Source organism: Mesoplodon densirostris, chromosome 4 (assembly GCF_025265405.1).
Source record: "Mesoplodon densirostris isolate mMesDen1 chromosome 4, mMesDen1 primary haplotype, whole genome shotgun sequence".
Lineage (NCBI taxonomy): Eukaryota > Metazoa > Chordata > Mammalia > Artiodactyla > Ziphiidae > Mesoplodon > Mesoplodon densirostris.
The window spans coordinates 3,350,109-3,377,759 of NC_082664.1; the positions used below are offsets into that span (position 1 = coordinate 3,350,109).

The 27,651-nt window shown below is 48.0% G+C and overlaps 1 protein-coding gene across 1 annotated transcript in view; it reads left to right on the top strand.

The window, feature by feature from the left end:
• The first annotated feature begins 13,423 nt into the window (after positions 1-13,423).
• Positions 13,424-27,651, top strand: part of CDC42BPB (CDC42 binding protein kinase beta) — a 113,157-nt gene continuing 98,929 nt past the window's right edge. Inside the window, 1 exon segment of the mRNA XM_060095590.1 lies at positions 13,424-13,903. Within this exon segment, the coding sequence (XP_059951573.1) occupies positions 13,729-13,903 (175 nt within the window). The 5' untranslated portion in view covers positions 13,424-13,728.

The following is a 27,651-nucleotide window of genomic DNA, read 5'->3' on the forward strand; positions in this document are numbered from 1 at the left end:
GGGTCCTCCAGACCTCACAGCAGCCCTGGAATCAAGGGCGGCTAACTTCTGTTCCCGGACACGGGCTCAGACGCTGAGGCTCCGAGAGGGAAGCGGCTTGCCCCAGGGCTCCCAGCGCAGAAGTGAAGCTGGGACTCGAGTCTTCCCGGCCCCTCCTGCCTTCCAAGGGGCGCCCCGGAGTCCTCCCTCTCCCCAACCCCCCACCCCCGCCGCAGGGGCGTCGAGTCCCTGCCAGACGGACGGGATGGATGTTAGGCCCTTGGACGGCGCAGAAACTGCCCGCTCCCCGGCGCCCTCGCCTTTAACCGAGTCTCGGGAGCTGGGCTCTAAAAGCCCCTGCGTGACTCTCCTGCGCGCCTAGGGGCAAAGCCCTGACGGCCGGCGGAAGCAAGGCCCGACCTGAGCAGACTCGAGGTGGGCGGCGGGCGGAGCGGGCGGGGTTCCCGGCCTGGAGGCCCGGCGAACGGTGACCCCGCGCGTCAGGGCTGAGCGGTGGGGCCTGGCACCCCGGTCCGGCCCGGCTTCTGCGCCGGGGAGCCGCCGGGAGATCGCCAGCTCAGGCCCGGACAGCCCACGCCCGCCACACTCTGCCCCGGCCCCCCAGCCCCGGTCTCCTCGGCTCCCTCCCCACCCCTACCTCCGGCTGGTCCTTCAGCCGCGCGGCCACCATTTTCGCCCGCATCCGTTCCCCAAACCCCCAAGCGCGCAGCGCGACATCCGCCGTTCGGGGCGCACCTCGCCAGGGGGAGCAGAGGCCCCCAAGCCCCGCGCCCCAGGCCCGGGCGCGCCCCTCCCTAGTTGGGTGGGAGGGTGGGGAAAGGCCGGAAGAACTGCTGGGAGGGGCGACCCGGGCGGCAGGGCCTGCGGGCAGAGGCCAGGCCTCCAGACTCCCTGACCCTGGGCAGTCAGTGGGGCCCGGAGCCCTGGATCTTGGAGGCCGATTTAGGGAGATTATCCTCTGAGCTCCGCGGGCGGCACCCGGGGGAGGTGTGGGAGCGGGTAGGGGTGGTGGATGGTGGGGTTAGATCCATGGCAAGATCAGCAGTTCTAACGGTGATGGACACGTGAGCTGTGAGGTGCCCTCGGTGCCCACCCTGCGCGTTCTCTCACTTAATCCTCACGGCCTTGGGAGGTGGGGACCCTTATACCCTTGCAGCAGATGAGGGATAATTTGCTGACAGGTGTAATCATCCCTTGGGCTCAATCAGGTGAAGCGGGGACTGGCCCAGCAGTCTCCCTCCCTCCCCTTCTCACTCAGCCCTGGGGGACTGAGAGGAGTAGAAGGGAGGTGACCGCCCACCACGGCCCAGAGCAGAGGTCCTGGAGGGAAAACAGCCACCGATGGTCCCCAGGCTTCAGCGCGCAGCAGAGTGGCACGGAGGCCCCTGCCCCTGTGGGTCTGGGGTGCGCTTGTAACAGGTTCCCAGGGGTCGTACTGTTGGTCGGGTCCGGGGACCACACTTTGAGAACCACAAGGTGGAAGGGTTGCCACAGCGACAGGAGTGTCATCAGTCTGCCTCTTCCAGGCCTCCTCTGTCCACACACCCAACAGGACATGTCAGCCTTGCAGGCTGTGCTCAAGGTCAATGCTCAGACCTCTGCTGGCCACACAAGCTTAGACGAAGCCCTGGCTCCTCCATCAACTCCCTGTGTGCCCCTGGACAGTCTCTCACCCACTCTGAGCCTCAATTTCCTCATCTGCACAGTGGGGAGGGGGACAAGGCTGTGTGCAGATAAGCGAGGGGCTGTGTGGAAAGTGCTTGGCATGCAGAAGTAGCTGGAGTTGGTATTCCTTATGGAGTTACTCTTTCTTCCTGGGAAGAAGACACCAGCCTGGGTTAGAAGGAGGCCCCTGCTGCTTTGAGGGAAGGTGGCACAGTAGTGGGCCAGGGTGCCTAGGCTCGGAAGCAGGCCCTGCCTTTACCAGCCGTTACTTTGCTTCACCGAGCCTCAGTTTGCTCTTCTGAAAAAGGGGGCGGCGATTCCTGTCCCTGCCTCGTTGGGTTCTCAGCAGATTAGTCTGTAAAGAGCACAGGGCGCTTAGAGTGTTTGCAGTCTTTGCTGCAAAGCCTTGATGTCCTCCCCGAAGCCCCCCATCCCCACCCTTCGCCTCTTCCCTGACTTTCTGGTCCAGCCGCCACACCAGCAGCAAGTAATTCCCCCTCGCAGCAGCACTGCAGACTCTGGAAGGGGAAGTCCTAGGTCAAAGGTTCAAAAAGGGGACTTCCCTGGTGGTCCAGTGCTAAGACTCCACGCTCCCAATGCAGCGGGCCGGGGTTCAATCCCTGGTCAGGGAACTAGATCCCACATGCCTCAACTAAAGATCCCACATGCCTTAACTAAAGATCCCGCATGCTGCAACTAAGGCCCGGCACAGCCAAATAAATAAATAAATTTTTTTTATAAAAGGGCTCCAAAGGGCCCCCTTATCCCTGAGGCAGTGGGGAGCCAAGGAAGTCTTCCAAGCAAGAGAGAGATGTGATCAGAGCCAGGCTTTGGGAAGATGCGTCTGGCAGCCAGTGGAGGATGGGGGAGACCACCAGGTAGGGGAGGGCGGCCGGGTGGGGATGAGGCTGGCTCGGCTGCTCTGATCGCCGCCTCCAGTCTCTCTTCGTCCATTGTCATCACTGTCTTCAGCTGCTATTAGTGTGACTGGGACGATCTGCATTGATGTACCCAGTACGACTGCAGGTCACCCGTGACCTCGCTGAAGTCTCTCCGGGACCCTGTAATGGAAGGTCTCCCTCTCTCAGAGGAGGAGCTGGGGGTCCCAGAGTTGGGCCTCCGTCTAGTCCTCTCACCCAGCCCTCAGAGCATCCCACGTGGGCGGCTGCTGGATACTGCTGGGTTCAGTGGTTTTGGATGCAGAGAACATTCCAGGCAGCCACGGGGCGTTTCGCGCAGGGACATGCATGGGGCGGGGATCAGGAGGGCAGGGCTCACAAACTGGCAGCCAGTTCTGTGCCAAGGTACCAAGGCAACAAGAGGCCGCACAGTCAAGACAGGACCGTCTGACGTCCCCTCGCCCGCCCCCCCCCCCCCCCCGCCGCTGCCCTCACTGTGGGCTCCCTGACTCCTTCCTTCCTGCGCACACGTCTGTGGGGACACTTTCTTTGTGTCTGACCTTGGCAGAGTACCTGCTCGTGCCCCTGATCTTCAAAGTTCTCCATGTCGTCGTCAGCTCGGAGGCTGAGAAAGCGGAAGAGAAACACCCCTCAGGAAGAACTGTGGCCTAGGGAGGCCGGCAGCAGGAAACCTCAGGAACCACTGTCAGGGTCACAGCGGCCGCAGGACCCAGGCAGCGACTGTCAGGGAAAGTGGAGCCGCTTGGCCTATGAGCTGAGGCCCAGCCACACACGTCTAGGCCTGCCCACCTCTCCACCATTCCATGCTGGCTGCCTTCTGTTCCCGCTCTGTGACGGGGCTTTCTCTACCTGGAAAGCCTCACAGAGCTCCTTCCTTTTTGTTCACTTCTCAGCTACGGTGTCCACACTGTAGAGGCCTCCCCGTATTCCCCATCTGGAAGGCAGGCACCGCCCTATCTCATTACCATGTCCACTTTCTTCCAAGCCCTCATCACTCTCCAAAATTCTCTCTTTCTGCTCCTCTGTAATCTGTTCCTGGACCAGAGTGGACGCTTGGGCGACCATCTGGGCCGCTGCTGCATCTTCGGCGCCTAGAAGAGTGCTGGACCTGTATCATGTTTTAATGGCCACGTGGAACTCCATATTTTGAAGGTACCATCATTTATCTATCTGTCCATTGATGGACATTTAGATTTTCATTATTTTAATTGCAAGTAACCAGTTCATGAATATTACTGTACACAGGACTGCATTGGTCAGAGTCCCAGCGGGGGCACACGAAAGCAGGGAGATCCAGGAAAGCATAAAATGGCCTATTTACTGACGTGTGAGCAGGATCCCGGGCAGTTGGGGAGGGATGGGGGGCGCCCAAGGCTGGCAGCGGCAGGGAGCTATTACCACCTATGGGGGGGGCAGTGGGAGGGAGGGGGTGGCCGGAACCTGGGGGCAGCTGTTTCAAGGAGAGGGGCCTGGAGCAAGCCGTGGCTGCAGCGATGGGAGGGGGGAGGAGGGGACAAGATACCCGTCTCGCTCTCCTGAGCTCCGCCTCCCATGGGTACAGCCCGTCTGGGGCACAAAACAGGCAGAGAAGGCCGGAGAGTGGACCGGGAGGGGCACCCACCCCTCAGCCTTCAGCCACCTGTTCAGTGGGGGACCTGTGTCCTCAACACCCAGGGCGCATGATGCTACAGCAGGCCTCTGATCATCCTGGGTGACGGGCAACTGGGGAAGCAGCCAACCCCGAAGCCAGAGGTGATGAGCATCACAGCGCTCCCCATATAAGGTCTCGAGGGTGGAGCCGGGCAGGTGAGAAGGAAATAGCCCCCAGGGGGCTTGCTTGCAAAACGTCCTGCAACCAGTGAACCCTGGGTCAGCCCAAGGGATGACCCAAACGTTTGTTCCTTCAGGACCTGAGCGCTCTGTGGGCCCATCATTAAGGAACTTCCTCCCTTTTTCCCAGTATGAAGAACCACAGTGAAATCCCCAGACTCCACACGTAATCTACCTGGCCCCAATGTGTAGACCCAATTCAAATTCCCTCTGATGACTGAGATCAACATCCCCTTCTATGCCTGCTGGTTCAGTGGTATAAGGAACCAGAAATAGCCCGTCGGGGGAGGGGACAGCCTCGGCTTTAATTCACTTTAATTCTTTGGAAGCATGACTGTGTTTCCTGATGGAGGCATTCCTTTCTTGGACACTAGCCCAAGGTCACAGGAAGGAAAGCAAAAATTCCTCCAATGTGTCCTTTCTTTGGTGTAATCGTGGGAGGGGCCACTCCCACCTCCATTGCTTGGTTCCTAGACCCATGCATTTGGGCTGTGGGGGAATGGCACCATGTAATTCCTGCTGGGTCAAGGCATACACTACACCCTGGAGAATCGCACCTGAACCTTGCAGGGTGTTGGCTCTCAACCAGCACCATAACTAGTCTTCTACAGACCCTTCCACCATTCTCCCTAGCCAGCTGCTTCTGGGTGATGGGGTACATATATGGTAAGTCCAGGGAATTTCATGGGCTTGAGCTCTCTGCCACACTTTCTTCAACAAAAAAATGAGTCCCTTGGTGGTCCACTGGTGGCCCAGTGGTTAGACTTTGCCTTCCAATGCAGGGAGTGCGGGTTCAATCCGTGGTCAGGGAGCTAAGATCCCACATGCCTCGTGGCCAAAAAACCAGAAAACATAAAACAGAAGCAATATTGTAACAAATTCAATAAAGACTTTAAAAATGGTCCACATCAAAATTTTTTTAAAAATAATAAAATATTTTTTAAAAATGAGTCCCTCAGTCCAAGGCAATGTTGCTTCAGTTGCCATGGTGATGGATAAATAAAGCATTCTCTGAGTCCACAAATGGTAGTGTTGGTAGAAGCAATGTGGCTGGAAAGGCAAGTCCTGACCTGAAATATACAAGGGCAAAACAAATCACTGCCCCTTCCATGATGAAAGAGGTCCTATATCTCCAGGCAACTGCCTGGTCCCTCTGGGGAACGGCACCATATTAGGAGCTCAGCGTGGGTCCCTGCTGGTGACAAGGTGGGCTCTCAGCCATAATGGAAGCCAAGTCATCCAGGCTGAGGGAAGTTTGTGTGGCTGAGCCCCTGCGTAGCCTCCATTCCTGCCTCCTTGGTCACTTGTACGTGGACCCGTTGAGCAAGCACTGGGGCAGGGGAGGAAAGAGGCTGACGTCCTCAGAATAGGTCGTCTTGTCCACTTGACACGCAAGAGCTTCCTCCATGGTAGATGTCCTTTGGTGAGTATGTCTTCTTACTCTGTGCCCATTCTGAGAGCTCCAACTGCTTGCCTTTCCCCCAGATCTCCTAGAAAAAGTATTCTTTCCAAGTCTCTGATCAGCTGGCCAACCTGTTAGCCACTGCCCATGAGTCAACATAGAATCAACATTTTTGCCTTCTGGAAAAATTTCTCTTCACTGTGGTCTTTCAGCGCTTCTTCTGAGTGTGTCTGTAAAGCCACAGCTGTCCATCTCTGGCTGGAGTCACCACCCCAGGCAGACAAATCTTTAAATCAGGCACACACACATCCTCTGTTGACTGATCACAACACTTCCCATGAGGGCATAGCTGTGGGTTTAAAAGAGTTGGTGATACAGTAGGAGCAGGTACCATGGAGTCTAAGTCACCTACTCATGAAGTTTCCTTGTTCCTTCCAGGTCTGTCAGGGACCAGTTTCATTTTACAATGGAATGCTGCATGCATATCCATGTTTAAGATTTAGTAGATAAGATAACACCTATTTTATGATGGACAGCTTGAGACATAGTTTCTTGGTATCCGTAGCCAGGCCTTAAGTCTCCACTTGGATCCATCAGCAAGCCAGGAGCTCCCTTTGAAATGGAGAAAAGTTGTTGGCAGAAGAAGACATGGCCTGACTCCAAAACTGTGGGTGCACACACAGTGATTTTCCTATTGGGACTTGCTCCACAGAGCACCTCTGTCTGCCACACAAACTAAAAACAACAGGTTCTGCTGGATCACGGGGTTTAAGTGGCAATGCAGCTTGCATCAAAGCCTAGACCTGATGAAGAACCCATTTGTTCTCTGGGTTCCACTCAAAATTAGCAGTCTTAGTGGGTACCCAGTAAATGAATTAGAGAAGCTTACCCAAGTAGTAAACGTGTCTATAAAATCCAAAGAAGCCAATCAGGCAATGGACCTCTGTCTTCCTGGTGGGCCTTTGTATGTCTGAAAATGTCTTTATTTCCACCTTCATTTTTCAAAGATATTTTTGCCCGGTATAGAATTCTAGGCTGGCAGTTAATTTTTTTCTTTTGGTACTTTAAAGATGTTGCCCCAATGTCTTTTCATTCACATAATCTCCAATGAGAAGTTTGTTGCTCTGCATGTAACGTGTCTTTTTTCACCCTCTGGCTATTTTTTTTTCTCTCTATCACTGGTTTTCATTATGATGTGCCTTAGTGTAATTGTTTGTTTTGGGTGGGTTTTTTTGATGTTTCTTGTGCTTGGGGTTCATTGAACTTCTTGGATTTGTGATATATTGTTTTCATTGAGTTTGGATAATTTTCAGCCATTATTTCTTCAATTTTTCTTTCTGTCCCTCCTCTTTCTTGCTCGTCTCCTTTGGGATTCCAGTCCACATATTGGACCACTTGATATTGTCCTGCAGTTCACTGATGTTCTGTTCATTTTTAAAATTCTTTTATTCCTCACTGTTTTATTTTGGATAAGCTCTATTGCTATGCCTTCAAATTCAGTAATATTTTCTTGTGTAATGTCTAACCTGCCATTAATCCCATACAGTGTGTTTTTCATCTCAGAAAGTGTAGTTTTCACCTCTTAAAGTTCTCTTAGGTTTTTAAAAAATGTCTTTTATGATTCTATAAACTTTTTAAAAATTTTAATTTACTTTATTATTTTCTTTTTTGGCTGCGTTGAGTCTTCGTTGCTGTGTGCAAGCTTTCTCTAGTTGTGGCGAGCGGGGGCTACTCTTCATTGCAGTGCATGGGCTTCTCATTGCAGTGGCTTCTCTTGTTAGGGAGCATGGGCTCTAGGCACGCGGGCTTCAGTAGTTGTGGCACACAGGGTCAGTAGTTGTGGCGCACGGGCTTAGTTGCTCCATGGCATGTGGGATCTTCCCAGACCAGGGATCGAACCCATGTCCCCTGCATTGGCAGGCAGATTCTTAACCACTGCGCCACCAGGGAAGTCCCTCTATTAACTTTTTGAGCATGTGGAATACAGCTTTCATAACTGCTTTCATGTCTTTCTCTGTTAATTCTAACATTTGTGTAAGTTCTGGGTTGATTTTGATTATTTGCTTATTCTCTTCATTATGGGTTGAGTTTTCTTGCCTGTTTGAATGTCTAGTAGTCTTTGATTAGATACCAGACATTATGATTTTACCTTTTTGCTGGATATTTTTCTGTTCCTATAAATTTTCTGGAGCTTTGTTCTGGGATGCAGTTAAGTTAGTTGGAAACGGTTTGATAATTTTGGGTCTTGTTTTTATGATTTGTTAGTAGGCAGATCTGGAGCAATGCTCAGTCCAGGGCTAGTTCCCACTCCCAAGGTATAGCCTTCTAGAGAATTCTGCTCAGTGCTGGTGAATTAACAAGTTTTTCTAGTCTGACTGCTGCAAAACAACACTATTTTCAATGTATGTGAGCATCAGGCACTATGCCTGGTTCTTTCCCCAGCCTTGGGTAGTTTCTTTCTACACAAGTGCTAGTCAGTATGCTGTTGGGTACTCAGGGGGACCCTCTGCTGATCTCCTGGGTTCTCTCTCTGTGCAGCTCACTCCTCTCTGGTACTTTGTCCTGGGCCTTCCAGCTGCCAGACTCTCAGCTCTGCTTCCTCATCTCAAGCAGCCCACGGGGCTTCCCCTCCAGTCCACCCTCCCTGGATGGGCAGACATAGGGATCACTTTTGTTTATGGTGGCTGAGGGATCACAGTCCTTTGTCATCTCGCTTCCAGAATCATGAAAATCGTTGTTTCATGTATTTTGACTATTTTCTTCACTGTTTCAGGTAGGAGGGTAAATCTGATCCCCATTACTCCATCTTGGTTGAAAGCAGAAGTTAATTTGCATTTTCCTGTCAATGAGACTGACAATAAGATTCTCATATATCTATTGATCCTTTGTGTTTCTTCTTCTGTACATACCCTTGTTCATATTATTTGCTTGTTTTCCTTTTGGATTACTTTCATTTGTTCTTAATGATTTGAAAGGGCACTTTTCAGTGTAAATGGCAAGACCCTTGCTCACACTGGTTTAAAGAAAAGAGGAAATTTTATTGTTTACATAACAAAATACCCCCTGCTCCTTCTCTCTTTCTCTAACAGGAACTGTGGCTGTTGGGGTGACATCCCACCATCACAACATGGGCTACGAAGCAAGGATCAGCTACTTGCAGCCTGTGTGCCAAGTTCCTTTTTTGTAAGTAAAGCTTTTCTGGGGCACATACTCATTTGTTTACATATTGTCTATGGCTGTTTTCATGCCCTAGCAGTAGAGGCAGAGACTAGGATATGAAAAACCTAAAGTATTTACTATCTGGACCTTGGCTGAAAAAGCTCACCTGCCCCTGGTCTAAAGCAAAAGACAAGAAATTCTCTCTTCCAGTTTATTTATTTATTTATTTTTAAAATTTATTTGGCTGCGCCGGGTCTTTGTTGCAGCACGTGGAATCTTAGTTGCCACGTGCGGGATATTTAGTTGCAGCATGAAGATCCTTAGTTGTGGCATGCGGGATCTAGTTCCCTGACCAGGGATCGAACCCGGACCCCCTGCATTGGGAGTGTGGAGTCTTAACGCCTGGACCACCAGGGAAGTCCCTCTCCCAGTTTAGTATACAACATCCTAAAGGAGTTCACCTATTGGCCTGGCGTGAATCATACGGTGCCCCTGATCCAGGGTGGCTGTGGGTGGGGGGTAGATGGAGAGCTGAGCAGCCGCCTTGGGTGACATGTCCACCCCCTGTGGCGGCCCCTCTAGGATCCCATGAGCAGAGTGGAGCCAGAACAAAGACTTACGGGGAATGGGGTTCAGGGGACGGGGTGCCAGCCAGACAAACACCAGACTGTCCAGCAAAGGGACAATGACCTTTGTCTGGTGTCCATGTACAAGGGATTGCTCAGTGAGCTTCTAAAGCAGCCCTCCATCTGGGGGCACAGTGGACTGGGGATGGACTCCCAGCCGGGAAAGAAGGCTCACGAGCTGCTTTGGAGGCAGAGCCAGGCGTGTGCTGCTGTGTGGGCACCTGCCTGCTCTGGAACATCTGTCAGGGTGAGGGGTGCTTCCTGTGGACAGACGTGAGCTGTGGGGACAGATGTGAGTCGCATGGATGGGTCATCTTAGGTCCTGTCCAGTGGTCTCCATGGAAGGGCAGAGGGTCCCCTGCAGGCACCAGATAAACACCCACCCAGAAAAGTGATACTGCTGCCCAGGAGAGAGAATATCAGGGAACTGCTGGGGAGCCTGTAAATGTTCCCAGGAGAGAGGGGTCAGCTTACACTTTGTCAGACCAGAAGTGAGGCCATAGCCCTCCCCAGTGCCTCTCCGTTCCTCCTCTCTGGCAGCCGCCCCGGATGGGTGGAAGCAGGGCCGAGCTAGCTGAGCGGCTTGCAGAAGGAACGAGGGAGACTGCTGAGCACAGCCCCCTTTCCCCAGGGTTCATCCCAGGCCCTAAAGGGCCCAAGGTAAGATTTAAAGTTAAATCAGTTTCAAAGGTTTGATTCTGTAGACCTGGACACACTAATTTCTGAACTGAGACATTGTTTGTGACTTGGTTACTGTATGTTGTACATGTTTCAGGGTCTGAGGCTAAGGCTAGGCTCAGTCTGGCTTGCAGTGTTGCAAAGACCAGAAACCCACCATACCAGCCTATGTAGGAGGAGTTTATTGTAAAGATACTGTTATGAACTGAATGTTTGTGTCCCCAAAATTAATATGCTGAAATCCTAACCCACAATGTGATGTTTTTAGGAGGTGGAGCCTTTGGGAATTGATTAGGTCATGAGGGTGCAGCCCTCATGAATGGATTAGTGACCTATTTATAAGAGGCCAGAGAGCTACCTCTCTCCCCACGTGAGAACACAGAAAGACAGCCCTCTGTAACCAGGTTTAGGGCAGTCACCCAGAACCAGACCATGCTGGTCCTGACCTTGGACTTCCAGCCCCCAGAACTGTGAGAAATAAGCTTCTGTTGTTTTTAAGGCACCCAGTCTATGGTACTTCGTTATAGCAGCCCAAAGTGATTAAGACAGACACAGAGGAACCTCATGGATGCCTGAGGACACTGGGATTCCCTGGTCTGGGGAACCCAAGACACTCTATCCATCAGCTGGTCACAGAGCCCCTAGTTTTAGAAATAAAACTCTAATGCACAATACCAGCTACCAATATGTGAGCATGTAAAGCAAGCCAGGCACTATTCAAAGTACTCTCTGGGTATTAACTCATTTAATCCTTCCAGAAACTCACTGAAATACTGGGGTAGGTCCTTTATTATTCTTTTACCTCTGAAGAAATTGAGGCACAGGAAGATTTCTAGTATCCAGACTAATGGGCAAGACTCACAGGTGTCCACTTAGGCAAGTGCTAAGAAAAACTACAGGGTGAGCTGGGCCTGATCCAGCCCAGTCAGGTAGGCAAGGCTGCCCTGAAGGGACAATCCTGAAACAGATTGGGGCTGAGCACACAAAGTGAAGGTGGTCAGGGAGGGGCATCCAACGTGAAGGGCTTGGCAAGTGCAAAGGCCCTGAGGCAGGAGGGAGCAGGAATAGTAGAGGAACAGCAGAGGCCAGTGAGACTGGAGTCAGAGACTGAGAAGAGAGTAGGGACAGGGCTAGAGGGCTGAGCAGACCCCTGCTGGGTCTGAGCATGAGAGAATATACTGTGCAAATGTGGACACAGTGGGAATGAAAGACGTTGTTATATGTACACTGGGACAAGGGCAAAAAATGGGGACTGCCCCAGACAAATTCAGACGTTTGATCACCCTAAAAGCTAAGATGAAGAATTTGGTTTTAACTGTAAACGTGGGCTGCTCGGCCTTTTTTTTTTTTTTTCTTTTTTAATTGAGGTATCATACACATAAAGTGCATACATATTTAGAGTATGGTTTGATTAAATATGTACAGACCCATATACCAAGATGGGTCTGGTCAAGATACAGAATGTTCCTAGCCTCTCAGTTCATAAACCCCCCAAAGTATCCTCTAGTCTGACCTCTAACACCAAAGATTGTTTTTGCCTGCTTTTTTTTTTTTTTTTTTTTTTTTTTCGGTACGCGGGCCTCTCACTGCCATGGCCTCTCCCGTTGCAGAGCACAGGCTCCGGACGCGCAGGCCCAGCGGCCATGGCTCACCGGCCCAGCCGCTCCGCGGCATGTGGGATCTTCCTGGACCGGGGCACGAACCCGTGTCCCCTGCATCGGCAGGCGGACTCGCAACCACTGCACCACCAGGGAAGCCCTTGCCTGCTTTTAAAAAACTAAGGTATAATAGATACACAGTGACATGCACTACTCTTAAGTGTACAGCTTGAAGAATGTTCCTTTTATGTACTCCTGCATAACCATCACCCAAGTCAAATTATAGAACATTTCTAGAGGCCCAGAAGGCTCCCTCCTACCCTTTCCAGTCAATACCTCCCACAGAGGTAGACGCTATTGTGATTTTATCTCCATGAGCCAGTTTTGCCCCAGGTGCCTTTAGTGTTCCATCTTCGAATCTCTATGTGTCCCCTATCTGCTCCACCTGGCTGCCCTGCTCCTACTGAAGCTCCCCCCGCCTCCGCCTCCCTTTCCCAGGTTGGGGATCCCTAACCCTGCATCCTGGCTCCCCAGCCCTGGCCCACCCCCATGGCCTCAGTGACCTCCCACGAGTTCTAGGCCGCCCCTCCTCTCCCGACGCCAAGGGTTCGTTTGGGTGGAAGACATTCTCCGTCACCCTCCTTCCACAGGCACACGAATAAACCCGCAATCTTGGTATAAGCAGGGACTCGCTAGGCAAACCCAGCCTGGAGACAAACAGCAGGCCCCTTCCTACCAAACTGCCACCCCAAGGCATCTGTTTGCGGGGAGGGGACGGTGGGCAGTAGAGTCTGAAGCGGCCACTGCGGGTGCATCACGAATTCACGGGGCGCTGGGTAGACTGCGGGGGCGCCCCTCTCCAGCAGCCCCCACCCTGTATGGGTGGGCCTCAGTCTCCCGCCCGTCAAGTTAGAAGAAGGTCGCCTTTTCCGTAAGGCCGCTCCCAGCCCAGCTGAGACCTGGTTTTAAAAGAGACAGCCGAGGCTGCCAGCGCTGCGTCTGCGGGACGGCCCTCGACGCTCACGTCAGCCCACCGGCCACGAAGCCCCGAGGGAGGCCAGGGCCCGTGGGTCTACTCCGAGACCCCGGGTCCCCTTCGGAAGGCAAGACGTGTGCGCGCGGGAGCGCAGGCCTCGCACACAGAGGCCCGGTACCCGACGCGCTCGCGCACGCCGCCCGGCCGCCCTCTGCGCACGCGCCTGGGCCACAATCTCGGCGGAGCACTGGCTGTTCGCTCGCCCCGCCCCCGCCGGGCGTCGCTCCCCTTCGACCCCGCCCGCCCGACCTTCCCAGCATCCCGACCCCCGCTACGGCAAGCGGCAAGGTCCGATCCCGCCGGGAGCCGGGAGCCGGGAGCGCAGGGGCGGGGCGGCGCGCTGAGGTCAGCGCGGCGGCGGCCGGCCACACCGTGGTTGGCTGCGCCCGCGCTGGCCGCGCCCTGGTTGGCTGCGGGCCGCGGGGCTGGGCCGCCGGGTCGGGGCTGGGGTCGGGGCTCGGGCGCCGGCCGGGCTTGCGCGGCGCTCGACTCCGCGCCGCTGCAGGTCGACGGCGGGCGGCGAGGAGGGTGCGGCCGCGGGCGGGGCCGAGGAGCGCGAGGCGGGGGCGGGCGGCGGCGCCGAGGGGAGGAGACCAGCCCATGGACCCGCGGGGCCCGGCGCCCCAGACGCTGCGCCGCCGGGACCGAGCCCAAGATGTCGGCCTAGGCCGGGGCGAGACGACGCGGACGGGGCGGCGACGAGGGGCTGCGGCTGCCGAGGCTTGCGGCCGCCGGGACGCTGAGGGCTCGCCCTGACGGACTGGCCGAGCGGGCGGCGAGAGGCCGGCGCGTTGGGAGCGGGCCGCGCGGCACCATGTCGGCCAAGGTGCGGCTCAAGAAGCTGGAGCAGCTGCTCCTGGACGGGCCCTGGCGCAACGAGAGCGCCCTGAGCGTGGAGACGCTGCTCGACGTGCTCGTCTGCCTGTACACCGAGTGTAGCCACTCGGCCCTGCGCCGCGACAAGTATGTGGCCGAGTTTCTCGAGTGGGGTAAGTGTGCGCGGGCCTGACCCTCGCCTCTGCGACCCCCGCCCGGTCGCGCCCTACCCCCACTCCGCCCGCCTCCTCCCTGTCCTCGGGCTTCCGCTCATCCCGCCTCGTCACCGCTCCCAGACCCGCCGCCCCATCCCTGTCCGGCCGCTCCTGGCGCCCTCACCGCTTCGCGGCTCTCCATCCCGCCCTGCCCTCTTCTTTGGCCTTCGCACATCCGCGTTCGGCCGACCCGCCCCCTCATCCTGCCCCTCGGAGCCACATCCTCCGTTCCCACCCCCACCCCCGCGCCCGGCCATCGCCCCGGCCGCTTCCTAGATCCACCCTCCGAGTCTGGATATCGTTTCCTGCAGCACTCCCTGGGATATCCGCCCCTCGCCCTTGGGGTCCGGAGTCCGCGTCGAGTTGCTCCCCCCGCTCGCCCTGCTGGCTTGTAGGGGCAGCGGCGTGTGCTTTTTGCGTCTGCCCCCCGCACCCCCGTGCGTCTCCTGGGAGCTCCTCCTAGGTGACAGCCTGTCTGCATCCCTTGGTGTCCGGGGCCTGAACATCCCTTTGACTGTACCACCTCTAAGGGAATTTTAAGGTTAAAAGCCTTGTTTTGAATACGCCATGAGAGAGCAAATTGATTTTTTTCCTTGTAGTTTTGCCAGACCCTTGTAATATTTGGGGGGCAGCTGGAACTGTTACTATATGGAAGTCACTTAAGAACTTTCTTCGTCTGATCTTTGCGTGCCTTAATCATCGGTTAACTAAGCTATTATGCTTTATTAGGACAAAAATTTGATGAAGCTACTTAATGGTTAGAATCTCAAGAACGGCTACACGTGTAAAGTGAAATCTTCTTACATTCTCTCTCTCTAACTTGGACATTTTGTCAAGACCCTCAGCCTCATATAAAAATACTGAGAAGGAAGATGCAATGTTTCTGTTCAGGGTTCGGGCCAGATCTATGAAAATCTTATCCTTGGGTCATGTGCGTCATTGGACTAGCACTGTGCAGTTTGACCCAGTAATTTCTAACCTTTGGGGCTGATAAAGCTGATGTTGACATGAAGAAAGAAACGAATGTATTCTATAGTGAGGCCACCTACTCTGCCAAAATGGTAATTAGAATTTGGAATTTTGTTTACAAAATAAAACTTAAGTTGCGATATTCTTTAGAGAGCTTCTGTTTTTCACTCTTTAGTGGAATTTTGATGTCTTGTGAGAGCAGCAGTAGAAGGAGGCCCACAGCCCCAGGACAGCCTGTTATGCTTTATTTTGGTGGGGTCCACCTTTCCTGATTATATACGATATCAGTCAAATAAGAGCACTATTCATTTTCTGGGGTCATTTATCAGTGACATGATTTCCAACTGAATGATGTAACCGACTTCACGGTTGCTTTGAAAGTGAAGTCTTTGGTGCCTGTTACATCCCAGCCTTCGGAGTATCCTCTTTGCTCTTCTTGCTGAGCGTTTCATCTTGAAATCCAGTTTCAAGATCAGGTTCAACTCAGTGCTTGGTATGTGAGTAAGTGTGTGACTGAAAAGAGAAGGCAAGAGGGAAGGTTGAGTTAGCAGGTAAGGTGCGGTCCCGCTAGCCTCCGGCCTGGGGACCTGCAGTGCCTTGGAGGGGCTTATCCTGAAGGCTGGGTGCCCTGTGGAGCAGTGGTCCTTCCTTGTGCAGCCCCCTCACCACCAGACGGTACCTGCCACTCTGTGAACTGGTGGGCTTCACTGGAGGAAGCTCTTCTCTGCATGTGCGGAGGTCTTATGAGATTTGGGTTTTCCAAGTCTAAGTAGAAGCTGTGTGCTGTAATATAGAAATATTTTGAAAGTCGTGTGTTGGCTCTTTGGAAATTATGATCACAAATAAATTACATTATTCTAAAGAACTCAGTCTGCACAGAACTTTAAATTACAGAGAAGAATGGATTCTAAGGTGGCATGTTCATGGAATAGTAATATATTTTAGAAGCAGTATTTCATCTCATGTGTGTTAACATACGCACTGATGTAACTCCACAGTGTGTATTACTAGTTAGGATGTGTGTGCAGTCATTATTTAGTGGTACTTGGAATGCCCAGTCATTGTGTTTGGAAAGCAAAGGATGGTCTTTCAAGTGGAATTGTTGGCGGAGCATTATTAGGTGCCCTGACTTCCAAGTGGAATTACTTCTGCTCTGCTCGAGAAACACATACATAGGCTGTCAACCTGCGGATTGTTGAGTTTTTGGATTTACACTCTGCCTGGCGTTTGAGACCTCTCGTGTTGAGTCCTCTCATGCAGAGGGGCCAACCTTGCTAGGTGTCTGTTAACAGTTATGTAGAATTCTTGAAACCTAATGAAGAAAAATAGCCGATTCAGCCCAGATTTGAGACTTACTGGGGAGTCTTTGTGGAAATTTGGAAAGTATAAGTATTAAAGATTTTAAGTTTTAAAAGAAGATTTTCTTATTTCCACAGTGGTTGCTTGGGACAAGACTCATCCTAGGCTTCGCTGTAGATTTTGCCTTTAATTTTCCCTGATTGTGTTTATAGTTTGACTAGTTTTCTCTGTGAAATCCAGGACCTTAATTAAAAGTTGGAAATACCCTGCTTTGCATGTATATTTCTTTAAGCTATTTTTTAAATGCAAATTTGATACCGTTTGACGCAGAGCATATGAAACACTTTGAAGTTTCTACAGGTAAACAGCAACAAATATGGACAACTAACTGAGGTGAAATTGTTGTCTTTCATCTTCGTTTTATAAAAATACTTTTACGGGCTTCCCTGGTGGTGCAGTGGTTGAGAGTCCGCCTGCCGATGCAGGGGACACGGGTTCGTGCCCCGGTCCGGGAGGATCCCGCATGCCGCGGAGCGGCTGGGCCCGTGAGCCATGGCCGCTGAGCCTGCGCGTCCGGAGCCTGTGCTTCGCAACGGGAGAGGCCACAACATTGAGAGGCCCGCGTACTGCAAAAAAAAAAAAAAAAAAAACCTTTTACATGTCTTAAATTTTTTTTTTTTCGTGACTTAAAAGTAATGACTGGTATTATATTTGGACAGAGCTGATGTTTGAAGTCCCAGCCCATTGGCATTGGGTGGACCACAGTGGCCCTCTGCTGACCCCCATGTGGCCTGCAGACCAGGTGGGAGGCATGGAGCTTGCTGCTGGCGGCAGACGTGAGCGTGGGTTTCCAGATTCCCAGTCCAGGGCATCTTCTCTCATCGTGCCACCATGCTTCCTCTGTAAGGGCTAGAATTAATCTTTGTAGCCCTCTGTTTAATTTCCTCATTGGTGATTTTTCTTATTATGAAGGAAGTGGCACCTTCTCAGAGCTCTCCTTCATCTGTGTGAATTCCTGCAGCTCTTGGCCTGGGGGTGCCCAGCCCTAGGTGTGAGTGGGATGTGACTCTGCCAGATTTAATACGTTCAGGCTTAGCGGATGGTGCCAAACATCTCAAGATACATTTTAATCTAATGGTTTCTCCAGATGGAATTATTGCATAACATAGGAACACATTTTTTAAGTAACATATAAGAAACATCTTTTGAATAATAAGATCTAAGTTGTAGGGGAATACTGGGATTGGGTAATAAAATTTAGGTTAACATAATTTGGATTTGTAAACAGGTATTTGACTACATGGTATTGACCACATGGCAAGTGATGGAACAGCTGAAACCATTAAACATTAACCGGCCAGCCTTACTTTTTCTCTCTTAAAACCTCCTCCACTGACAGTTGGGCTTTGAGGTAAACAGCGGTGTCTGTGTTAAATGTAGACTTGCAATAAGTAAAACTGGAGTTGGAGTGAGTTGTTCTCACTTCAAGATACCACTGTGTGAGCTACCTGAAAAAGCCTATGCTGTGTGGTGAATTGCTCTTCAATTGCAAATGCGTGTAAGGTAAAAACTCAGAATGCCCCAGCGGCAGTGTTGACAGGAACGCCCCTTGCCTTTGCCCTGCCTCTTGTTGCAGCACCTGACGCCCTTGGAAATCTTGCCCTGTCTGTGCTGACGTCTGTGATGCTGGATAAACATGCAAGCAAACAGGACTGTTAATTTCAAACTATATTAAGTACAGCAAAGCTATTGAATGCTTTTCTTGGTAAAGAGGCAAAATGTATTTTTTGAGACTAATAAAGTAAAAGGGTCATGATAGAAGAGACCACATATAGATTTTTTACCCTTTTTTAAGAAATCATAAGTGGTAAAATGGGGCTTCCCTGGTGACGCAGTGGTTAAGAATCTGCCTGCCAATGCAAAGGACACAGGTTTGAGCCCTGGCCTGGGAAGATCCCACATGCCACGGAGGAATGTGGTCATTTTTGAAGGCTTTATTTAGACTTAAAATGTACCAAGGAACAATTAAACAATTAGTATCTATTTTATCTTATTTTTTAGTTTTATTCGTTTAAAATAAAACAGATACTATCTATGAGATGAAGGTCATACTTTATAGTATGATTTTAAATAAAATGTGTTTCATATTAGATTTTTGCCAGTAGGTAACTGGCAGCAAAATTGTTTTCAGATTAACACTTTGCAAAAAGGATCAATTATATAATAGGAGACTTGAAAAAATTTTTTTTAAATATTTAATTTAATTTATTTATTTTGGCTGTGCTGGGTCCTAGTTGCGGCACGCGGGATCTAGTTCCCAGACCAGGGATTGAACCTGGGCCCCCTGCATTGGGAGCATGGAGTCGTACCCGCTGGACCACCAGGGAATTCCCCTATAATAGGAGGCTTTGGATTTTTGTTGTCTTTAGAAAGAATTAGAAATTTGAAGAGAAATTTGAATTGAATTATATAATTTCTGTTCTTGTATTGGAGCTTCTTTGGAGACGTAAGGAACTTACTCTTCAGGGGGGAGTCCTAACATTTACTGGCATGATGATGATTCCTCTAGCCTCCAAAATCACAGACTCATGGGTTTGAAACGGTTAGGAGTTTGAGAGATCCCATGATCTGCCCTCCACCCCCATCTCCCCTCTCCTTTGGGTAAACCGGGCTCTGGACATTTTCCCTAATCATTTCTGAGCAAGTAGTCCTCTCACCAGGGTTTCTCTCCTTCACGGACCCGTGGTCAGCCCTGGGCCTCCTTGCCGGCACCTGCTTTGAAATATCTTAGTTTTATTTTAACCTTTCTCCCCCCCCCCCATTCCCATTATCACTGGCCTAGCTGAAGCTCTCAAGCCTTCAGACCTAAATTAAGTCCTTTCTTGCTTGAAGATTTAAATATCTCTGCCAGATGAATCTTCAACACTGCTTTTCATTTCATCACTCCCCCTTTCAAAACTTCTACAATGACTTTGTATTCTGTTGCCTTAAAAAAAATCAGGTCTGAAATCCATGGTCCAACGCTGGAATTTAACATTGACCTAAGGGACTTCCCTGGTGGTGCAGTGGTTAAGAATCCACCTGCCAATGCAGGGGATGAGGGTTCGAGCCCTGGTCCGGGAAGATCCCACATGCCATGGAGCAACTAAGCCAGGGCGCCACAACTACTGAGCCTGTGCTCTAGATCCAGTGAGCCACAACTACTGAGCCTGTGTGCCACAACTGCTGAAGCCCGTGCGCCTAGAGCCCATGTTCCGCAACAAGAGAAGCCACTGCAATGAGAAGCCCATGCACCGCAACAAAGAGTAGCCCCGAAGAGGTTGCTTGTAGAAGTTAGACCCAGAGTGGGCTGGCTGGTAGAGGGACTGCTGTTTTGCATTATATTGAATAACTCTGTAGAACTACTTGACTTTTAAAACTGAGTATATGCATTACCTTAATAAAAGTAAAATAGTATTTAATGAGAATCACTCCCACAGGATATGGTCAGAGGTGCCGTTAATCTCAACCTCTAAAACTAGGATTAGTTGTATCTTTTTAGGCTTATTTGTTTTACTTATTTATTCATTCACTCATTTATTTATTTTTGGCTGCGTTGGGTCTTCGTTGCTGCGCGCGGGCTTCCTCTAGTTGTGGCGAGTGGGGGCTACTGTGTGTTGCGGTGCGCGGGCTTCTCATTGCTGTGGCTTCTCTTGTTGCGGAGCACGGGCTCTAGGTGCACGGACTTTAGTAGTTGCAGCACGCAGGGCCAGTAGCTGCGGCATGCGGGCCCTAGAGCACGTGGGCTTCAATAGTTGTGGCACGTGGGCTCCGTAGTTGTGGCGCACGGGCTTAGTTGCTCTGCGGCATGTGGCATCTTCCCGGACCAGGGCTCGAACCCATGTCCCCTGCATTGGCAGGTGGATTCTTAACCACTGCGCCACCAGGGAGGTCCCTAAGCAACCTCTTTTAACCCTTCTGTTTCTCCTTATCATCAACAGTCTTATGATCCCATTGAACTGCCAGTAATAGAGAACCAAACAACAGTGACTTGAAATCAAGGTTGAATTCTCTGTCATGTGGCAGTGTTGGTAGTCCAGGGCTAGGAAGACAGTCTCATTCCAAGAAGTCTTCAGGGACCTGGGCCCTTTCCTGCTAAGTCCACTGTGTGGTCTGATGGGGGCCCTCCTGTCTGCACTCCAGGCGGAGGGTGAAGGTGTTATGTGGATGGGGAGCATTCTTGGATGCTGATGGTTATCTGTTTAGCAGTTCCTGCCTCAAATTTCATGCAGCTAAATAGCATGCTTATACTGCCAATTTCTGATTTGCCATTTTATATAGTATCTGTTAACTTCCTACTGTGGAAGAGAAGGCTATGGAGCTTTACATGTCTTCTTGCCTGCACTGCCCGAAACACACACACCCTTCCTTTCTGCTTTTCCAAATCTGGCTATATAATAATTTTTGTTTAAACTGATACTCAGTGTTTGTTGTTATCATTGGGTAAACATTTTAACAGCTGAGCCACGTAGGATACAGTTAACTCATAGTCTACTAAGACAAGGAATTATTTTTGTGTTAATTGGAATGACTTATTTTTTCTCTCATTTAGTGTGGATGCCAATGTATAGTCATGAATTTAGTCCAGGCTTCTAAATAGTACTCCCCAGTACAGTCACCTCGAGTAATCTCTCCCTTTTCATCCCTTGTAGAGCCTTTCATTTTCCTGTTCCATTCTAGGCTGTTTCTTCTCTAGGCCTGCTACTTAGCAGTCATCCTGGGATTTCTCTTCATTCCTTATGGGAATTCTTTTTGTGTCTCTCCTGTGTTGAACGGGAATTCCTGGATCCTGTGTCTTATATTCTAGTGGCTTCCTGAGAAAGAGTTCATCAGAGAGAAATTTTTTTGAGACCTAGCCTGTCTGAAAATGTCTTTCCTTCTCTCGCACTTAAACGACAGTTTACCTGGGTATTGAATTCTAGGTTACAGGTCATTTTTCCTCAGAAGTTTGGAAGCTTCACTCAGATGTCTACCTGCTGTTGTTGCAAAGGGGAAGCCTGAGACCATTGTGATTGCCACGCTGAGACCATTGTGATTGCCACGCCTTTGTGAGACTTCTTCCATCTCTGGGAGCTTTGAAGTTCTTTATTTATCCCTAGTGTTCCTTGGCGGGTCTTTTTGGTGGGGACACTTGGGTCCTTCACCTCTCCAAAACTTTTCTGTATTATATCTTTATGATCTCTGCTTTCTTCATTCTTGCCTTTTTGGTTGCCTGTTATTCATATTTTGGACCTTCTGGAATTTTCTGCTGGTTTCCTTTCTCCTACTTTTTTCCATTCATTGATCTTTTGTCCTTATTTTTCTCGGAGAGATCCTCAACTTTGTCTTCTAGTCTTTACATGGAGTTTTTATTTCTGCCATCATATCTTTCATTTCTAAGTGTTTTTGTCCTTAGTATTTCTTTTTTTTTAAAGTAACATCTTGGTTTTGTTTCATGAAGGCAATCATTTGAAATTTTTTTTCTCTTTTTTTGTGTTGATTTCTGTGCATACATTTATGTTATACAGACATTTTCTTTTGTGTCTTGTGCCACCTCTGTTTCTTCCGAGTCCTTTTTATCCTGTTTCCTACTTTGGTCTTTGTCTTTGATGTCAGAAGCTCTTCTTCAAATGTCTGGTGATCATTGGCTGTCTTCCATAATTACGCCTGGACTGATTGGAACTCTCTGTGTGCACAAACTTCAAACGTTGAGTCTCACCATCAGAAGTCAGATGGGGACATGGCTCATTTGAGGGGCGCTGCCAGAGTTGTTAAAGTAGTTCCTCCTCTGGGCTGTCAGTTCCCCAGAGTGGGGTTTCTGGTCTCCTGCCTAGATGGTGGGGAGAGTGGTATATGCCCAGCTGCCAGCTTTCTGTGAAGGTGGGGTGAGGTGGAGGACGGCCAGTGGCGGGGATGGGGGTGGGGGGAGGTCTGGAGTGTAACTTCTTCTTCTGCGGACTTAAAGCCAATTCTGTTTTCTGTCCATTATTGTTTAGCCTTCAAGATACTGGTGCTGCTGGTTATTCCTGAGCTGCCTTATCCCTACTTCACTTTCACTTTTCTAGCTTTGCTAAATTAGATGTCACTTGTCCATTTGCTCTCCCCACTGTGCAGAATTGTGTTGACATTTGTAGTCTACTGTCATCTCCTGTCATTCATCAACAAGCATTCTTTAAGGACTTAAGAAGTGCCAGGCACTGCAGTGGTGACAAAACAAAATTACTGTTCTCTGGAGCTCATGTTAGCCTTGAGGCTACATCCCACTGGAATTCTATGCTATCATTTTATGAGATTTCCAGATGGTGCAGAGATAAGGGTGTCCTGTACACTGGAGGTAACTGAAAGGTACCCTAGTTTTCACCTCTAAATGAAGTCAGAGCGTACAGTTGCTGTTTCATTTTTTTTTGGACGTATTCTGTTAGTTATATTTACTCACTTATTAGAAAGGTTCCTGCATAAGTAGAAGGAAGAAAGGAAGATATGGGAGGGCAAGTTTTTTCCTAGTAATTGTACAACATTGGAAGAGAGAGAAACGAGAAGTGGTAAAAGGATGGGAAGGAAGGGGACTTGGGTGTGTTGAAAGCAGAAGAGGGGGTGCCTGGAAAGTGGCTGGAAGGAGGGCTGGGGAGGCACCCTGGGTGGGCATAGGCGTGAAGCAGGAGTGTGCCTGTGTGGATAGGTAACGTGGCAATGTTTGAATTGGGTGTTTGTGACTCAGGGACCCAGTGTATAAACTGTATCTTTCTTGAAGTGACACAGAGCTGATTCTGTTTAACTCTAAAGCTTTTGGTCTGTAGGAAGAAATCACCAATTTAAAATAAAGAGCAGAATAAAAATGTTCTTGCCACTCATGATTTTATAAATACATAAAAAACAGAAATGAAATCCAAAGGTAAATAGAACTACCATACGACCCAGCAATCCCACTAAGGGGCATATACCCTGAGAAAACCATGATTCAGAAAGATACATGTACCACAGTGTTCGTTGCAGCACTATTTACAATAGCCAGGGCATAGAAGCAACCTAAGTGTCCATCGACGGATGAATGGATAAAGAAGATGTGGCACATATATACAATGGAATAGTACTCAGCCATAAAAAGGAATGACGTTGAAAACAAATCGCTTATGCTAACGCATATATATGGAATTTTAAAAAGTGGTACTGATGAACCTAGTGGCAGGGCAGGAATAAAGACGCAGACGTAGAGAACGGACTTGAGGGCGCGGTGGTTGTGGCGGGGGGAAGCTGGGACGAAGTGAGAGAGTGGCACTGACATACACACACTACCACATGTAAAATAGATGGCTAGTGGGAAGCTGCTGCACAGCACTGGGAGATCAGCCCGGTGCTTTGTGACCACCTAGAGGGACAGGATAGGGAGGGTGGGAGGGAGGCTCAAGAGGGAGGGGATATGGGGATATATGTATACATATAGCTGATTCATTTTGCTGTACACTAGAAACTAACACAACATCGTAAAGCATTTATACTAAAAAAAAATTAAAGAAACCTAAGCACTCAAAAAAAAAAAAAAAAACCCCAAAGGTAAATAGACCTCCCTTACCAGGACACCCAAACTACATTTTAAGGCTGTTGCTCTCTTGTGCTTTACCCCTGTTCATGTGAGAGAATTGAATTTAAAACATTGAGTTTCTCTCATTTTGTTTAAAAAATTTCAATCAGGGGGCTAAATTGATTTTTAACATATTTTTAACTTGAAATAGCATTTATATTGATCATTATTGAGAAAGATGTTGGTTTCATAATTAATGGGTTTACAGCAATCCTTAAAAAATAATTTTGAAGCTCAGATTTGTTTCTTTTTTAACCCTAAGTATTTGGAATCAGATTGTTGAAAAGTCTTTAAGTATATTAACAAATCGCCTTTTTGATGTACCTTTAAATGAATCTGAGAAAATGTTGATGAGGCATTGCTTTCAAATATGTAGGATATATTGTCTAACTAGCAGCACTTTGTGAAGTTACTAAGAATGCTTTTTCCAAAGGTGTCAAGGGTAGCATTTACATTAGACTGTATTTGGACAAAAATGTTTCTCAAAACCTAAGGCATTATTATGGTTTTATGTAATCAGAGTGATAAGCCTGGATATATTTCTTGTACAAGTATATAATTATTTTTAAAAAAGCAAGATTTGTGTTTATGAAGTTTTGATAATCCTTGTGAAATGATATGTTAAGAGGGATATTGAACAGAAACTGTATGTCTGTCAACAATGTGAGAGAAACTTAAATCGAATTACACAGCTAACTGATTAAGTTTATTTTAGTGAAAAAGAAAGGTTTCTCTGCCATTTACAATTACCAGATGATTTCCTTTTTCTTTTCTTTCTTCTTTTGTAACAGTTTTATTGAGATGTAATCCACATGCAATTTACCTATTTAAGTTGTAGAGTTCAGTAGTTTTAGTATTTCATGGAGTTGTGCAGCTATTTATTTCCACTTTCATCACCTTAAAAAGAAATCCTAAACCCTTTAGCTATCAGTCCCAACTCCTTCCTTCCCTCAGCAGCCCCAAGCAGCCCCAAGCAGCCACTAATCTAGTTTCATTATATATTTGCATATTCTGGACATTTCCTATAAATGGAATCATATAATATGTGGTCTTTTGTGATTGGATTCTTTTCACTTAGCGTAATGTTTTCAAGGATATATCTGTATTTCATTCCTTTTTATTGCTGAATAATATTCTGTTATGTGGATAGTCCATATTTTGTTTACCCATTCATCAGTTGATGGACATTTGGGTTATTTCTACCTCTGAGCTAATTTGAATAATGTTGCTATGAACATTAATGTACAAGTTTTTATGTGGACATATGTTGTCATTTCTCTTGATTGTATACCTGGCAGTGGAATTGCTAGGTCATTTGGTAACTCTATGCTTAGCATTTTGAAGAACTGCCAGATTATTTTCCATAACAACCGTCCCAGTTCACATTCCCACCAGCGGTAGTAGGGTTCCAGTTTCTCCTCATCCTCACCAATGCTTGTTATTATTTGTCTTTTTTATTCTAGCCATCCTAGTGTGTGTGAAGTGGTATCTCATTGTGGTTTTGATTTGCTTTTGCCTAAAGGCTAATGATGAGCATCTTGTTTATTGTTTTGTTTATTGGCCATTTTTGTATGTTCTTTGGAGAAATGTCTATTCAAGTTCCTTGCTCATTTTTTTTAATTATGTTAAAAAATAAAATTGTTTATTTTGTTGAGTTGTGAGAGTTCTTTATATATTCTGGGTACAAATTCTTCATTAGACGTGTGATTTGCAGATATTTTCTCCTATACTGTACGTTGTCATTTTGATTTCTTAATAGTTTCCTTTGAAACACAAGTTACTAATTTTGATGAAATCCAATTTGACTTTTGTTGCTTTTGGTGTCATATGTAAGAATCCATTGCTAAATCCAGGGTCACAAAGATTTATATCTGTGTTTTCTTCTAAGAATTTTATAGTTTTAGCTTTTTATAGTTTAGCATTTTACATTTAGGTCTTTGATCCATTTTGAATCATTTTTTATATAAGGTGTGAGATGGGAGTTCATATTCATTCTTTTGCATGTGGCTATTCTGTTGTCCCAACACCATTTGTTGAAGAGACTGTTTTTCCCATTGAATGGTCTTGGCACCCTTGTCAAAATCAACTTACCATAAACGTATGGTCTTATTTCTGGGCTCTCAGTTCTCTTCTGTTGATGTATATGCCTATTTTTATGTCACTACCACACTCTCTTGATTACTGTTGCTTTGTAGTAAGTTTTGAAATCAGGAAGTTTGAGTCCTTCAACTTTGTTCTTTTTCAAGATTGTTTTGGCTATTCTGGGTTCCTTAAATTTCCATATGAATTTTAGGGTCAGTGTGTCAATTTCTATGAAGAAGCCCTCTGGGATTCTGATAGGGATTGCGTTGAATCTGTAGATCAATTTGGGGAGTATTGCCATCTTAACAATATTAAGTCTGCCTATCTATAAACACAATATATCTTTCCATTTATTTAGATCTCTAAATTTTTTTTCAGAAATATTTTGTAGTTTTCAGAGTTTAACTTGTTTTTACTTTTTTACTGTGGTAAAATACATATGACATAAAATGTGCCATTTTAACTTTTTGAGTGATTATTTAGTTGCATTAATTCCATTCACAATGCAAAGTGTAAGATTTGTACTTATTTTATTAAATTATTCCCAAGTTTGTCTCTTTTTAAATGCTATTGCAAGTGGAATTGTTTTCTTTTTTTTTTTTTTTTTTTTTTTTTTTTTTTTTTTTTTTTGCGGTATGCGGGCCTCTCACTGTTGTGGCCTCCCCCGTTGCGGAGCACAGGCTCCGGACGCGCAGGCTCAGCGGCCATGGCTCACGGGCCCAGCCGCTCCGCGGCATATGGGATCCTCCCAGACCGGGGCACGAACCCGCATCCCCTGCATCGGCAGGCGGACTCTCAACCACTTGCGCCACCAGGGAGGCCCGGAATTGTTTTCTTAATCTCATTTTTGGATTGTTCATTGCAAATTTATACAAATACAATTTTTTTATAGTGATTCTGTACCCTGCAAAATTGCTTAACTTGTTTATTAGTTCTAATGGTTTTTTTAGTGGATTTCTTAGGATTTTTGTGTACAAAATCATCACCCATGAATAGAGGTAGTTTTGTTTCTTCCTTTCCAATTTGGATGCCTTTTATTTATTTTTGTTGCCTAATTGTCTTGGCTAGAACCTCTAGTACAGTGTGGAATAGAAGTGGCAAGCGTGGGCATTCTTGTCTTATTCCTGATCTTAGGGAGAAAGCGTCTATATCTTTCACCATTAAGTCTGCTGTTAGCTGTGAGTTTTCATAGATGCCCTTTATTAGGTTGAGGAAGTTCCCTTCTATGCCTAGTTTGTTGAGTATTTTTGTCATGAAAGTTTATTGGATTTTATCAGCTGCTTTTTTGCATCTGTGGAGATAATCATGTGGCTTTTGTTTCTTATTCTGTTGCTGTGGTGTATTACATTTAATTGATTTTTGTATGTTGAATCAACCTTGCATTCCTGGGATAAATCGCACTTGGTCATGGTGTACAGTTCTTTTTCTGTGTTACTTGATTTGGTTTGCTAGTATTTTGTTGAAGATATTTGCATCTATATTCATAAGAGATAATTGGTCTGGAGTGTTTTTCTTTCCTCATATGTCTTTGTCAGGTTTTGGTATCAGGATAATACTAGCCTTATAGAATGAGTTAGGAAGGGTTCTCTCTTACATTTTTTGAGAGTTTGTGAAAAATTAATATTTGATTCTTCCCATGTTTGATAAAAGTCACCTATGAAGCCATCTGGGCTTATTTATTTATTTATTTATTTTAGTTTTTGGCTTCTCTTTGTTGTGGAGCATAGGTTCTAGGCATGCGGGCTCAGTCACTGTGGCT